At 40.7% G+C, this 13,471-nt stretch overlaps 5 protein-coding genes across 7 annotated transcripts; 3 read left to right on the top strand and 2 right to left on the bottom strand.

Moving 5' to 3' along the window:
• Nucleotides 1-236: 236 nt before the first annotated feature.
• Nucleotides 237-2,438, top strand: LOC106124129 (uncharacterized). The gene is made up of 3 exons (XM_013320596.1): nt 237-404; nt 792-1,025; nt 1,465-2,438. The coding sequence occupies exons 2-3, from the start codon at nt 807-809 to the stop codon at nt 1,483-1,485; spliced, it is 240 nt and encodes a 79-aa protein (XP_013176050.1). The 5' UTR covers nt 237-404; nt 792-806; the 3' UTR covers nt 1,486-2,438.
• A 218-nt stretch (nt 2,439-2,656) lies between these two features.
• Nucleotides 2,657-4,125, bottom strand: LOC106123942 (zinc finger protein 525). Its single transcript, XM_013320358.1, has one exon. The coding sequence runs from the start codon at nt 3,712-3,714 to the stop codon at nt 2,713-2,715; it is 1,002 nt and encodes a 333-aa protein (XP_013175812.1). The 5' UTR covers nt 3,715-4,125; the 3' UTR covers nt 2,657-2,712.
• A 114-nt stretch (nt 4,126-4,239) lies between these two features.
• LOC106124521 (uncharacterized) lies at nt 4,240-8,582 on the top strand. Its single transcript, XM_013321261.1, has 5 exons — nt 4,240-4,554; nt 4,820-4,995; nt 5,271-5,400; nt 5,538-5,674; nt 5,751-8,582. Exons 1-5 carry the CDS (start codon nt 4,318-4,320, stop codon nt 7,423-7,425), a joined length of 2,355 nt encoding a protein of 784 aa, XP_013176715.1. The 5' UTR covers nt 4,240-4,317; the 3' UTR covers nt 7,426-8,582.
• A 190-nt stretch (nt 8,583-8,772) lies between these two features.
• Nucleotides 8,773-10,152, bottom strand: LOC106124523 (small integral membrane protein 12-A). The gene is made up of 3 exons (XM_013321266.1): nt 10,070-10,152; nt 9,440-9,575; nt 8,773-9,290 (listed from the first exon to the last, which is right to left on the bottom strand). Exons 1-3 carry the CDS (start codon nt 10,115-10,117, stop codon nt 9,157-9,159), a joined length of 318 nt encoding a protein of 105 aa, XP_013176720.1. The 5' UTR covers nt 10,118-10,152; the 3' UTR covers nt 8,773-9,156.
• A 90-nt stretch (nt 10,153-10,242) lies between these two features.
• LOC106124522 (NADH dehydrogenase [ubiquinone] 1 alpha subcomplex assembly factor 5) lies at nt 10,243-12,269 on the top strand. 3 transcript variants are annotated; one of them, XM_013321265.1, is made up of 6 exons: nt 10,243-10,828; nt 10,961-11,112; nt 11,302-11,409; nt 11,565-11,710; nt 11,812-11,985; nt 12,084-12,269. In XM_013321265.1, exons 1-6 carry the CDS (start codon nt 10,516-10,518, stop codon nt 12,244-12,246), a joined length of 1,056 nt encoding a protein of 351 aa, XP_013176719.1. In that variant the 5' UTR covers nt 10,243-10,515; the 3' UTR covers nt 12,247-12,269. The 3 variants fall into 3 exon arrangements, with proteins under 3 accessions (XP_013176719.1, XP_013176717.1, XP_013176716.1); XM_013321263.1 differs by having other exon boundaries at nt 11,812-11,995; XM_013321262.1 differs by having other exon boundaries at nt 11,812-12,006.
• The last annotated feature ends 1,202 nt before the right edge of the window (nt 12,270-13,471 follow it).

Here is a 13,471-nt window from a genome sequence, read left to right as displayed (position 1 = left end):
ATCGGGTTGTCATGTGACGGGACTGTGTTGCGCGGCGGATGTCACTCGTGACGCGAAATTTTTTACCAAGGAGTTTATTATAATAATAAACATTTTGCTGCATACAAACATTTAAAATTTTAATTAAACTTTTTACTTGTTAACATGATTTCATCGTTTACCTTTTTTTACGTAGTTGGCATCGCAACACATGCCTTTGCCTGTGTAAAAATAAAATTGTATGAGTTATACATAACACAATACAACATAACACTCACGTTTACAACCTCTGCCTTCAATTATTGTAAAAGAATAAATGATGAAAACAAGTTTAAATAGTACGAAAGGTTTGCGTTATATTCACTGTCTTTCACTCAGAGCAGCTTTAAGCTAAAGTCGAAGGATTTAATAAAATCCACGGTTGGGTAAGTATATGTGTATTTAAATACATGTAGGTGCGTGTTATTGTGACTACTGTAGCCTAAAAGGCTTAACCCATTTTGACTAGTCAATAGTGAGGCGAGTCACTTTTTTCTCGGAGTGTCTGTCATAGTACATAGGAGTACAATCAATCGGCTTAATTGACTCACTGAACATATATCGGTCGTAGTAACCGTGAGTTTCCACTGTCTTACCACCTTACCTTTACAACAACATATTTTATTCTCATTTAACCTGTGTGTTTTTGAAAGATAATATCGAGCGTGTACATACAATGTCGGATGTGTACCCGAGATCCGGCAGAGGACACCCTCTATTAGTCGCCACTGAGCTACCCCAAACTATGTTCTATGTAAACAATTTCCCGACAGGTAAATAAGTAAGAGATGGCAACGAGGGCAAGGCTGATTAACTACTTGAGCGAGGAGCGTTATGCCGTGCTGTCAGCGCGCTTCGCAGCCTTTCACGAGACCATGAACGACCCCGCGCAGCCCGTGGTGCGCGTCTACGACACCCTCGCACCGCGCCACATGCGTGAGCTGCAGCTCGTCAGGGAGGTGAGCGCGGAGCTGCAGCAGAAAAAACTGGATGATACGGAGAAAGCGGTGAGCATCTCTTCTACTCCTCACTACCTACTAAGCGGTATCACTTCCAGGGATAGTGAGAAACAAGTATTATTTTAAAGTAAAAAAGGAGAATGTTTGACAAGATGTTACAACCTGCAGTGATCTGCAATGAGCCGACGCTCACATGTGTTCATATGTGTGAAGCTGATGAGTGAATCGGCTTGCAGCTAAGCTAATTTATACCTGCATAAAGTTATGATTTGCGTTTTGAGTTGCGAGCTGCTAGTCACCAGGCAGCTCGCGGCTCGTCGACTCACGTAGTTATAGTAAATAGCGATGAGCTATGAACGGCCAATTTAGTTTTTGGACCGATTCCGAGCTAATGTCCACATGTCTAAGTGGCACAGCTCGCACTCACTTCAATGTCTCTTTATACATGTATTTTTGTGTAATAAAACATGTTTCTGCTTCGTTACAGAAAGCTGCGAATGTCAAGTAAATGCCAGCCTATAGAAAGCTGAAGTGCTCGGATAATAGAAACAATTACAATCAACACAATAATTTTGTGTATAAACAATAAGTACATGTGTACAAACTGGTTCATAATATTTATTTTTCATTACATTAATATATGTATGTATACATGAGCATTGTTATTTTATAGGCAAAATGTTTAAATAATGATTTAAGATATTTAAGTAGATTCTTGGGGGAACTTGTACTACGATATAAGAGTTTAGTTGTGTTTTTATAATTCTTATTGTTCCCCAAAAATCATTGAATAATTTCGATTTAAATGTTAAAATAGTTCTCACTTAGTTGTGTCTGTTTATTTAAAAAATTGATCAGTAAAAATTGAATAGTGGACTCTGTTCCTAATTAATATTTAAATTAATCTATACATATTTTTATTATGTATTTAAATTGTTTTTGTAAAAGAACTTAATGTCTTAAATATAAATTAAATGTATTATTAAAAATGGTCGAACAATTACTTTCTAATAAATGGTTCTTATATAATTCTTGTGTTTGTGAAATCTTTTCTCCATCATGTTACTGCTGCTGCTATTCTTCAGGTCTTGTTTTTCGGCGTTTGACGAGTACGTACAAGTGCTGAATGCGACCCTGGCGCAGGAATATACTATTAGTTTCAGTTATTGTATATATGTATGTATGTAGCAACAGTTGGACTTTCATATAAATCATTATTGTCAAACCTTTCAGTTGTCTTTGAAAACATGAATTAACAAAATGCTCTGGTGCCAATTTGTTTGGTTGCGGACCGTGCACCCTTGCCACTAAGAACAGTAAGCAGTAAGGCCGGAATTACTGGTTATTTCCATGCTAATCAAATAAATGTGGGAACTTCTACTTTCAATTTCTTATTGTAGATGTGTTGTACTATAATAAATTTACACTAGCAATTACGTGTGAGATGAGATCCAACTAAATACTTATTTTAGATAACAATAACAAATAAAAAGTGAATGAAAATTGTTATAATTTTTTATTGTCATAATTGTATTTTATATAAAAATATACTGAAGCCACAAAATATTCACAAAAAAATAAGACTCAAACAAACTAAAAATAGTTTGTCAATCTCTAGAAGTAATGAGTGCATTGAACACTTACAATCCTAAATTAAAAAAAAATAAAATACTAATATTTGATAGCATAAAAAAGTATAATTATCTTGTGATAATACATTATGGTATACTTAAAACTAAGAATTGTCCGTCATGACATCCTCATCTTCATCCTCGGGTTCCGCAAGGTCGGGGTGGCACACCCGGATATGGAGATTCAGGTTGATCTTAACAATGAAGCTCTTCCCGCAGGTGGTGCACTTGTGGGGTCTCTTCACATCATCATCCGCAGTGGGCGGGTGAGCTCGCGTCAGGTGCGTGCGCAGCAGGGATGAGTGCATGCTCCTGTCACAGTGGCTGCACTTGACTAGGCAGTCCAGCGGCTGGCCCTCATGGCTCTGTCTGTGCTTCTCCATTGTTATTTTGGAAACAAACAACTTTTGACAGAAGTCACACTTAAAATTTTTCACTTTAGTGTGCTTCTTCATATGTATCTTTAGACAGTTTTTAGTGGGCAACATTTCATCACACTTGGAACATTTAAACTTCTTAATGTCATTGTGCAGCTGCATGTGCAGCTTGAGGTACGCCTGACCGGTGAAACTCTTGTTGCAGATCTCGCAATTAATAGTGCTGGTGGAGGAATGGGTCTGCATGTGGCTCTTGAGGAACTGCGCCGCCACGAAGCTGCGGTCGCAAACTTCGCAGATGTACTTCTTGGATGCGATGCCCTCGTGCTTGCTGCGGTGTATGTCCAGGTGGTACTGTGAGTTCACTTTCACATCGCACAGGTCGCACTTAAACTTCCGTCTCTTCTTGGGGCCCTCCTTTACAGGAGGCGTCTCCGGCTCCATTGTCGGGGTGTCTTTGTCGTTGCCGTGAAACTTTTTATGCAGTATCAAGTAGTCCATGCCGTCGAACGTTAGGTCACATACATCACACCTGTACCGTGTGTCGCTTTGTTGTTGTTGTTGTTTCATTTCGTAAGTCACATTGTTATCACTGCCGTTGTACTGTTCTGCCATTTTTTCCCGCTTAACACATCTATTGTCGTTTTGCATCTGTTTGTCGTTGCCGCCCGGCTCCATAACACTCTTCATCCAATGATCCTGTATGCCGACGCCGGACTTGCTCTCCATTTGCAGAAGTGACGCTATGGACACATTACAAGGTGAGAGCTATATTGATCCCTAAATTGAATATAGTCCAGCATACAATATCTCATAATCGCTGTATCGTTGCAATAGAAACGTTATTAGGGCATTGTTGACATGATTGAACCGAAATTTTTCAACTTTTCCGAAGTGAAACACAAAAGCGAGCCTTGTTACAGTAACATAAATTCCAAAAGAGAAGCGAAGCGCGTTGGTTTTTTTTCATATCATTAAATGACAGCTATTACTTTTCAATGTTGACATCAGTTTAATTGCCACTGCTAAATTTATTATTGTAAACAACATAGTAACTAATATGAAATTGCGAATAGAAAATGCATTTGAAAAATTGGGGCCAGCAAACTGATAATTTTGAGTAGTGTAGTGTTACGTATTGAAGTCTCAATGTTGTGAATCATAGTAATTAGACCTTGACAGTGGCAGCCTCATTTTTATTCTATAATCTATTATTTTGACACCTATCAAAAATGGCGTCAAATATTCAATATTTATTTTTATTTACTATGAATTTTTAAACAAATGTGAAGAAATGGCTATTAATTTTTATATTAATAATCTTTAAGTATAATGGCGTCGACTACCGGAGTTAGAAATTCCGAAAATAATGATGTTTCTTCAGATGATGAAGTTTTATCAGTGATCAAAAGTAAAGTCAAGAAGAAAACCAATAAAAGGAAAAGACCTCCAAGAAAAACTTATATTAATGATGATGACGATGAAGATGACGATGATGAAATTATGCCGCATGTGTTCGTCGATGTGAGGGTCGAAGAAGTAGATGACGGTCCTTTAGATTTTAGTGGGGTATGTTAATTATGCTCATCATGGTTTGTTGGTAAAATATTTTTTTTAAGTAAAATGCAAATTGTATTCAGTTAATCTGCACTTATGTATTTATAGAAAACTGTTGATAAAAAAGCAACAGCTCAACAATTATAGCCATATCAAACTTTCGTGCTACACTGCTCTTTTATCTCATACATATACATTTTCCTGCTTCAATGATAACATCTGTAGTTAAGACTATTTCAATGTTATCTTATGTAATAAGGTATTACATATTTTACAGTATCGTAAAGAAAATATCTCCACATCTCAAACAAAAGCACAAAAGAAATGTAGGAAACGCAACATAGTCAATCCAAAAAAGAAGAGAAGATTGTATGAATGTCCACAGTGTGATGCTGTGTTTGAACAAAATGCAGATCTCAAGGATCATTCCAAAGAACACCAGGTTGTTACCAGGTGAGTGGCTGCACAAGACTGCTACAAGTTGATTTGCTACATTTCCTGTCTAAATATGCTCTCACAAATACAGCCGCATAAGTATTTCTAATACAATACTTTGGAAAATGTAGTGTACTGTAGAAAGAAATAAAATCTTTTTTGTTTACTTTCTGCAAGGCTACAAGTATTCCATGAATAAGAAATAATTTAAGTACTAAAATGAATTAGCAAACATGTATGCACGCAATTTATGGATATTGTGGTCATCAATAGTTACAGTTATATTTCTACAGACACAAATGTGAGCCGTGTGGACGGTACTTTAACAAGGCATTCAGCTTGCGACTGCACAGCCGCGTGCACATGGAGAAGGTGGAGATATGTCCCATCTGCGGTGCTGCTTACACTCTCAGGATCAATATGGTATGTTCCATTAGCATTCATCTCACAATTTATGGATACACACTCAAGCAACTCTTGCACTTTTGTCTAAAAGTACCTGTATGTAATGTTTATCTGACTTTGATGTAAATCATCTTCAATAGCTGTTTTCATTTAAGCTGAGACATTTAAACACTCACGAAGCAACACTACCATGTTCTTTGTGCCCAATGAAGCTACATACAAAGGAGCTGTTGGAAGAACATTTGATTGCCCATGAAACAAACAATACAGAAGTGTTACTACAGAATGCCAAGTGAGTTACCATGAATAATAATTTTAATTGATAATAATACAATAAAAATGATTTTAAATCTCTTTACAATTTACAGACTTGAAAGTAAAGCAAAATTAAAAGCGAAAAGTAAGCTAGCTCAGGCCACAACACCAAACAATATATCTATGCAAAACTCCATAAAACTAGAAGTAGAATCAGAGGACAATGAAACGAGCGACGTTTTCAACACTTCCAACAAGTATGAGGTGTATTTGAAGAGAGAGGAGCTGAGCCATGCAACGCAGTGCGCCGTCGTCAGCAAGATGCACAAGGGCCGGCCCGTGCCCGATATCTGCAGGCTCTACAGCCTCACGCCCGAAGTCGTCAACGAGATCTGGGAGGACCGCGACAAGTACACGCTGCCCAAGAAAGCTGGCAAGAAATACATGAACAGCATCTTGGATTCCAGAATAGTCGAGTGGTTCCACAGCCAGAGGGCGAAAGACGTCCAAGTCTCCGGCAAAATGCTGCAGGACATCGCGGAGTCCTTCGCCAAGGAGAGCGGCTTCGTCGCCTTCAACGGCAGCAAGAAGTGGCTGGATCGCTTCAAGGCCAAGTACAAAATATCGCTGAGGGGCACCCCGCCCAAGAGAGACTACACGAATATTGCATTCGGATGCAAGTGGAAAAACCTGTTCTTCAAGGAGACCTGGTGCGACGTCCGCCTCGGTTTCGCCGACGACGATATTTACACCGCAGACGAGATCGGCTTCTACTACAATCCTTCCAAAGGGCGGATAAAGAAGATGTCCGGAAAGAAATTCATCCAGGGGTACGTGAAGGACCGCCTGGCGATATTCGTGTGCGCCAACGCGAGCGGCAGCGATAAGCGGCGGCTGGTGGTCTGCGGCACCGAGGACCCCCTGGTGCACTCCCACCGCCACCCCGACACCCTGCCAGTCACCTACATACGCCACGCGCAGGCGCACTTCACCACGCAGATGTTCGAAGAGTACGTCAAGTACTGGAACAGGGAGCTGCAGGCCGCCGGCAGGAAGGCCATCCTCGTCCTGGACAGGGCCACCGTACATTCCAAGTTGGTGCTCTCCAACCTGAAGATGGTTTTCGTCCCGTGGAAGGCCTCCTCGGGCCTCATCCCCGTGAGGAACGGCATCTTCGGCAGGTTCCGCGACGAGTTCCGCCGCCTCATCCTAATCGAGAAGAGCATGAATGCGGTGCGCGGCGTGGACCGCAACCTGACCTGCCTGGAGGCGCTCAACCTGGTGCAGAAGGCCTGGGAGCGGCTGCCCCCCCACGTCGTCAACGACGGCTTCGTGTCCACCGGGTACGACGTGCAGCGTGCGCCCGAGCCCCGGCCGCAGCCTCCGCAGCCGGGCCGCGCGCCCGCTGACGAGCACGCGCTGTGCCGGCTGCTGCGCGACTACGACGTGCAGCCCTACTACGCGGACCTCGCGCACCTCGACATGTACCTCACCGTGGACGAGGAGCTGCTCACTGGCCAAGGCACCAACGGCTCCGTCTTCGGCGGCAACCATAAGGCCGTCGACCCCGCGGCGCGGGAGCGCGAGCGCGAGGAGCTGCTGCCCATCGGCACGGAGCGCCCGCCCTGCCCCGCCGCGGAGCGCCTGCTGGCCCGCGCCCGAGCCCGCGCCGACCTCCACATCGTCAGGACCTTCCTGCAAACCTCCGACACCCCCTTCGCCGCCTACCGCCACTTTCTCGCCATTGAAACATTCCTTCTGAGAAATCCTTTCGACGAGGAGTCCTAGCGGAGCGCGGCCCGGCTCCGCACCAGCCTCGGATACGTGCAGATGATAAATGTCTGGTGGCATTCTTAATTTAGGGGTATACAAATATTTTCAATTAGTCCCAAATGAATTTGTTTGTCATTTTTACATTTTGTAATATAGATGTAACAAAAATATCGTTATGAGATTTATAAATGTTTTATAATGCACGTCAGGATTCAAAATGATTAAACAATGTGGTAGCGGAGGCAGGGAGCGGCTGTCAGTGCAGTGTCTGATAAACAACGGACTGTGTGCAGTGTTCATTGTGTTGTGGTTCACCTTGTGTGACAGTGTGCGCGACACGCGGTGTTGCTCGATTTGTTTGTTGATAGCTAAAAATCAACATTTTATTTTTATGTAACTTTTTCGATCATTCGATTATACAACGATTGTTTAAAATTATATTTGTGAAGCAATATCGTGATGTAGTGCTTTGGTGCCGTGACATTTTGTTGGAAACATAACAATGTGACTGCAGTATTTTATAAGCAAAAATGAAGCAATATCAAGAAGGTTAGGAGCATCGTCCACAGCTGTTATATGTGTTCTATTGAACATACAAATATTTACATGTATTATATGTTTATCTATATTGTAAATTAACGACACATTTTTTGTTTGTTGACGTAATGACGCCTGTTAAGTTTGTGTTAATATTTTTAATGAAAGTAATTTTACACATAAAATAATTTTTTAAATTTCCTTAGATAATATGCCTCATACTAAAATGAGCACTTTAATTTGTTGTCAAATTATTAAAACTCTCGTAGATCAATAATATAAAGTAATCAACTAGGGCTCACACTTCACATAAGTCAGTCTGCAGTCGGCGCAGACTTGTGCCTCCTGTTGTGCATAACAAGTGAGTCAAACTTTTTTAATTACTTTATAATTTTGATGTGTAAAATATATTAGTAGTGATTTAATTAATAAAATAATTTAATAGTTTGTTGTGATAGTTCAAATTTTCTTAGTAATATAAAATAAAAGAGATAATGTTATAAGAGAAAGCTTCACCTAGTCGCTGTACAAGGCAGAGGCAACGTCGCGGCTTTGCGACATGCGCGGGGAATGTCTTTTGGTTATCTTTAGGTTTAATAAGAGTAAATTTACATTTCAAATAAACCATTTAGAAATAAAATGTTTATATTTCAAATCGTCGTGTTCAGTAACCAAATATTTATTAAAGGTTTTTGAATGAGCAATTTACACTTACACTTACAGAAGTTCCATCATCAAAAATCATATAATTCAATATATTATATGCATTCAATAGAGGTAGAGTATTGTCATGCAAAGGAAATCTTGGATAAAAATAAAATAACACTATAACAATATAATATTTATTTACATGGGAGACGGCTGCTACTATACACCTCTTTATATTATAATAAATTACAGCTATCATCAAAGGCAAAATTTGTTTTCACAAAACTAGACTTTGGTCTAGCTGCATACATTATGTGTGAAATATAAAAGAGATTTAAAATAAATCTAGCTTTTTTTAATTTATTTTAATTCAGCACAAGGAAATACACATTTTATAATCTGCAATTTCTTATTGTATGCAAAAAACCTATTGTTGCAATGACAATAAAGCTAGTGACAGTGGTCAAGCTAAGAGTTTCAACTTATGCAAAAATGAAGTGAAACACCAGCACTTCCTCTCACACAAACAACTTGTGCCACTCTATGCTCCTCACCAAACATCTAATGCTTCTCCAATGAAGGAGGTATATTTTTGCCGAGGACATTCTCTTGATATTTCAGCTTTTTCACATTTGTTGGGTCTTTTAAACTGTCCTCTTCTGTCATCCTTTCAAATCTTTGATCTTGAACAGGTTCTGAAATGTAAAACAAACTTACTATTTTAATCATTTTCAATGAACAACTCTTAAAGAAGAAATCTGTTACACAAATACATGCAACACCCACACATTCTTCTAAACATTCACATTTATAATATTGGTGTGTTAAACTGTATGATGCTCACTGTTGTATGGTGTATATCTGTCAGACAAAAGGCTTTCTAGGTTGTACCCAATGATTCCCACAACAGCAGCAATGGGCAGGGTTATGTATGGAGCGTTGGTCCTTAGGAACTGCATCAATATTGGCCACATCTGTAATTCACATTATAGTTAATTCAAGCAATCACAACCTTACAAATTATTATCTAGCTCTACAGGAATCAGACTTTCATGTTTTATTTACTTTTTTTAAGAATATACATGTAATTAACAAGGCGGGCATTTTTTATTAGTCTTGTTAAAAATTACATAATTTCTTATCAATCTTAAAAACTTAAGAAACATAGTAACATTAACATGATAAAAATGCCAATATTTTTTTATTGGATACGTTGTGAAGATTTTTAGAAACAGCAGATATTTTTATTTCTTTCACTAACACTTACTTTTTATTTTTTAAATCATGTAAACAAAATGCCACACCGGTGAGGTTATACCATTTGCAATTTGCAAACCTTTTCCCTAGTTTTAACTTTGTCTATCGCAGTACCTTAAGATCTGGAATATTTTATTATATTGAGGTTTCTAACATTGACGAAATATATAGTGATAGAAAATTTTCAAAATACTTTTTATAATATTTTTGTCTCCTACCTGTCACTGTCATTGCCGAAACAACCAAACTTTAACCAAACCGTCATTCCTATTTTACTACGTTATGGTTATTTGTCAGCCGCATCGAGGCAGCAAAAATGTTCGCGACATCGCAATAATGTGGCCGTACCGTAGCATCATATAGGCAAATTAACAATTAAAAAAATCATAACATTAATGTCAGTAATAGTTGTCTGCCGAACGTACACATATTAAACGTGTGTCCAAACCAGAAAAAAACAATACATGTCAAATTCAATATGACATAAATTGCAAAACAAAAAGAAAGAAAAAAAGGAAATCAATGAAAATGTGTGAAAACGTTTAGAAAATAGATATCTAATTGATTAAGTTAAGTGGAATAAAATACAAGGAAGTATTATACTAATTAAAAATTGCCAAAAACTCAATTTAATTAAGTTCTAAATATAACTATTAAATTAAAATGTCTCAATCTGCAATATTTAAATATAGTGTCAAAAATTTTTTTACTAACAAATTAATAGGTCCTTCGAATTATTTACGAAATGCATATGTCTTAAGATATCAAAGTTCAAAAAGTACAAAAACTAAAACAGCTAGTTCAGTGTATGGGACAATGAAGATTTTTGATAGAAATGCGAAAATCTTACAAAGAGAACGCGCGGCGCAAAAAGAAGATTATCATTTGGCTGAATACATAAAAGAAGAAATCGGTTGGAGGACTGCTGATAGAGTGTTTGACATTAAAAGGACTTTTAAAAATGCAGTCGAGTTAGGTAAGTCTTGCCAGTACTTTGCAAACATTGTAAGGTCGGCCGAGTTAACCTTTGCAGATGGACTGAGTATGTATCTGTTTGAAATATCCTTTAGTTTAAATATCGCTTACAAATATATGTACGATTGTTCAGGGGCAGGCAGAGGCTATGTTTCCCGCCATTTCCTACCAGACAGTGTGGAGAAGGTCACACTATGTGACACATCACAGACTCATCTGGACAAAGCTATCATTGGTGATGGAGTTAAATACGTAAAGGTCGTTATGGATGAAGAGAATTTCGAAGTAAGTAGGTATGTTTACTCTGGAATTTATATACTTCATCATATGAAAACAAAGTAGAAATCGTAAAATAATAAACTTCATGACGATGGAGAGCTAACTATTGTCTGCGTATTTAGTTGTATATTTGTGGGTTGACTGTGTCTGACCGTATTTCATTATAAATATGTTGTAATAAAGAATCGCATACAGTTCCCAGAGGACAGCGTGGACCTGTTGGTGTCATCGTTAGCTCTGCACTGGGTGAACGACCTGCCGGGCTGCTTCGACCGCGTCATGCGCTGCCTCAAGCCCGACGGGGTCAGTACACATTACTCTGCACATCATTTCTATATTTACCTATCCCGGGACAGATCTTATCTTTGTTTGAAAATATTTTTACTTGACTTTCATGTATCACGTAGATTTGTTTGGAATATATTATAAGTAGTTGAATGTCGTGTGTGTGCGTGCAGGTGTTCCTGGCGAGCGTGTTCGGGGGGGGCACGCTGGTGGAGCTGCGGCAGGCGCTGCAGCTGGCGGAGGCGGAGCGCCGCGGCGGCGTGGCGGCGCACGTCTCGCCCTTCACGCACGTGCAGGACATCGGGGGCCTGCTCACCGCGTCAGTACCTTCACTTTGTGATACTGTGTCCTGTATACATCTGTCTATGTGAGGGGAGGAGAGGAGAGGAGAGGAGAGTGAGGCGGGTGGTGCGTGCGCAGGGCGGGGTTCACGCTGCAGACGGTGGACGTGGACGCGCTGAAGGTGTGGTTCCCGAGCGCGTGGCACGTGATGCGCGACGTGCGCGCGCTGGGCGAGGGCAACGCGGCGCTGAGCCGGCCCCCGCACCTGTCGCGAGACCTGCAGTTCGCCGCCGCCGCGCTCTACGACCACATGTACGGCAAGGTACCGGCTAGGTCGTCTCTCATGTACCGCGTCGTCTCATGTTCCCTTCGCTTCCCTCCCTAACTCTGTTCTGTTCTCTCTCCGGCAGGACTTCCCGGAGCGGGACAGTCGCGGCGTGCCGGCCACCTTCCAGATCATTAACTGGGTGGGGTGGAAGCCGCACCCCTCGCAGCCCGCGCCGCGCCCCCGGGGCTCCGGCGAGGTCTCCCTCAAGGACCTGCACCGACTGGAGGAGGTCGCCGGACACATAAATAAATAAATTTTGTCTTTACAACTTTATTTTTACATAACGAACTTCCATACATGTGCAATACATCTGAATGTATCTCGGCGACGGGGCGTGACCTGGTGCGCGACCCGGTGCGCGAACTGGTGCGCGACCCGGTGCGCGACCTGGTGCGCGACCTGGTGGGCGACCTGGTGCGCGACCTGGTGCGCGACCCGGTGCGCGACCTGGTGCGCGACCTGGTGGGCGACCTGGTGCGCGACCTGGTGCGCGACATGTAGTAGTGTCTTAAGTCTCGTAGGGTGCGGGAGATCAGATAAAAAGTGAAAACATCCATTTATATAACAATATTTTAATATAAAGTTAAATGTGACATCGCAGGAAATACTTTGAATTACAAATACTACCCATAATAATGTATTACAAACTATTTACAATAATTTGGTAACATCGGTGTTACTAAATAATTTTACTAGATATTTATTCTAAATATAAACACATTAACACGTTATAATAAAGCATAAAACTTATGTTGTGCAAAACACAACTAAGTATGTTCTACTCGATGCGAAATATACATTGTACAGAAATAATATACTGCGCCATATCTGAACTCACTAGTTCATTGATTCACTTCGCAGATCTCGCCTATGAGCATTTTTATTATCAGTCAGACATCAGTAACAGATTGAGTTTTCGTTGTCAAATAATATATTTATTAGCCGTCAACAAGTATCGATTACACTCTCTATTGACAGAACCATCGCAAATTGAAAAGATTTATACAGCGCCCACCTCTGTCCTCGTCCTATGTGCGGCGAACAAACGAATCAACCTACTATACTATTTGAATAGCAATATTAGAGGAGGTACTGCCGCCGATAGCGAAGGTACTTAAAGTGAAACATTGTGTGGGTCCGTGTGCGGCGCGGCGCGGTGCGGCGCCAGTGTCCGGTTCTGTTAAAAGTAAACTTAATTATCTGTGGTCGTCGCATTTATTTACAAATTCCCGCCATCTGGCGGCCGCCGGCGGCAAACATTCATCCAGCCGAATGTTCGCGTCGTCTGTATCACCAAATGAGAGCCAACACGCACCAGAACGCGTACAGAGCCAACACGAAGAAAATAATTCGGACTATCTGATGCAGATAGTATAACCTGCAACAAAACAATGCACCGGTGAGTAATGCCACGGACTCGGTCGCTCCGATGTCAACTGGGACTAGAATTATCGGTTTCCGTACCTTTTC

This window comes from Papilio xuthus, unplaced genomic scaffold (genome assembly GCF_000836235.2).
Source record: "Papilio xuthus unplaced genomic scaffold, Pxut_1.1 DF825946.1, whole genome shotgun sequence".
Taxonomy (NCBI): domain Eukaryota; kingdom Metazoa; phylum Arthropoda; class Insecta; order Lepidoptera; family Papilionidae; genus Papilio; species Papilio xuthus.
The sequence above is the reverse complement of the archived record's forward strand: the minus strand, read 5'-3'. Positions and strand labels throughout refer to the sequence as shown.

What these genes read in the sequence shown, in the direction of transcription:
- LOC106124129 (XM_013320596.1), top strand. Translation starts at nt 807, where the DNA reads ATGGCAACGAGGGCAAGGCTGATTAACTACTTGAGCGAGGAGCGTTAT. An exon ending in TGGATGATACGGAGAAAGCG is followed by an intron (nt 1,026 to 1,464) that starts GTGAGCATCTCT and finishes GCTTCGTTACAG; the next exon opens with AAAGCTGCGAATGTCAAGTA.
- LOC106123942 (XM_013320358.1), bottom strand. Translation starts at nt 3,714, where the DNA reads ATGGAGAGCAAGTCCGGCGTCGGCATACAGGATCATTGGATGAAGAGT.
- LOC106124521 (XM_013321261.1), top strand. Translation starts at nt 4,318, where the DNA reads ATGGCGTCGACTACCGGAGTTAGAAATTCCGAAAATAATGATGTTTCT. An exon ending in GTCCTTTAGATTTTAGTGGG is followed by an intron (nt 4,555 to 4,819) that starts GTATGTTAATTA and finishes CATATTTTACAG; the next exon opens with TATCGTAAAGAAAATATCTC. An exon ending in ACACTCTCAGGATCAATATG is followed by an intron (nt 5,401 to 5,537) that starts GTATGTTCCATT and finishes TTTTCATTTAAG; the next exon opens with CTGAGACATTTAAACACTCA.
- LOC106124523 (XM_013321266.1), bottom strand. Translation starts at nt 10,117, where the DNA reads ATGACGGTTTGGTTAAAGTTTGGTTGTTTCGGCAATGACAGTGACAGG. An exon ending in TCGGCAATGACAGTGACAGG is followed by an intron (nt 9,576 to 10,069) that starts TAGGAGACAAAA and finishes CTATAATGTGAA; the next exon opens with TTACAGATGTGGCCAATATT. An exon ending in CAGATATACACCATACAACA is followed by an intron (nt 9,291 to 9,439) that starts GTGAGCATCATA and finishes TTTACATTTCAG; the next exon opens with AACCTGTTCAAGATCAAAGA.
- LOC106124522 (XM_013321262.1), top strand. Translation starts at nt 10,516, where the DNA reads ATGTCTCAATCTGCAATATTTAAATATAGTGTCAAAAATTTTTTTACT. An exon ending in TGGATGAAGAGAATTTCGAA is followed by an intron (nt 11,113 to 11,301) that starts GTAAGTAGGTAT and finishes AATCGCATACAG; the next exon opens with TTCCCAGAGGACAGCGTGGA. An exon ending in TACGGCAAGGTACCGGCTAG is followed by an intron (nt 12,007 to 12,083) that starts GTCGTCTCTCAT and finishes TCTCTCCGGCAG; the next exon opens with GACTTCCCGGAGCGGGACAG.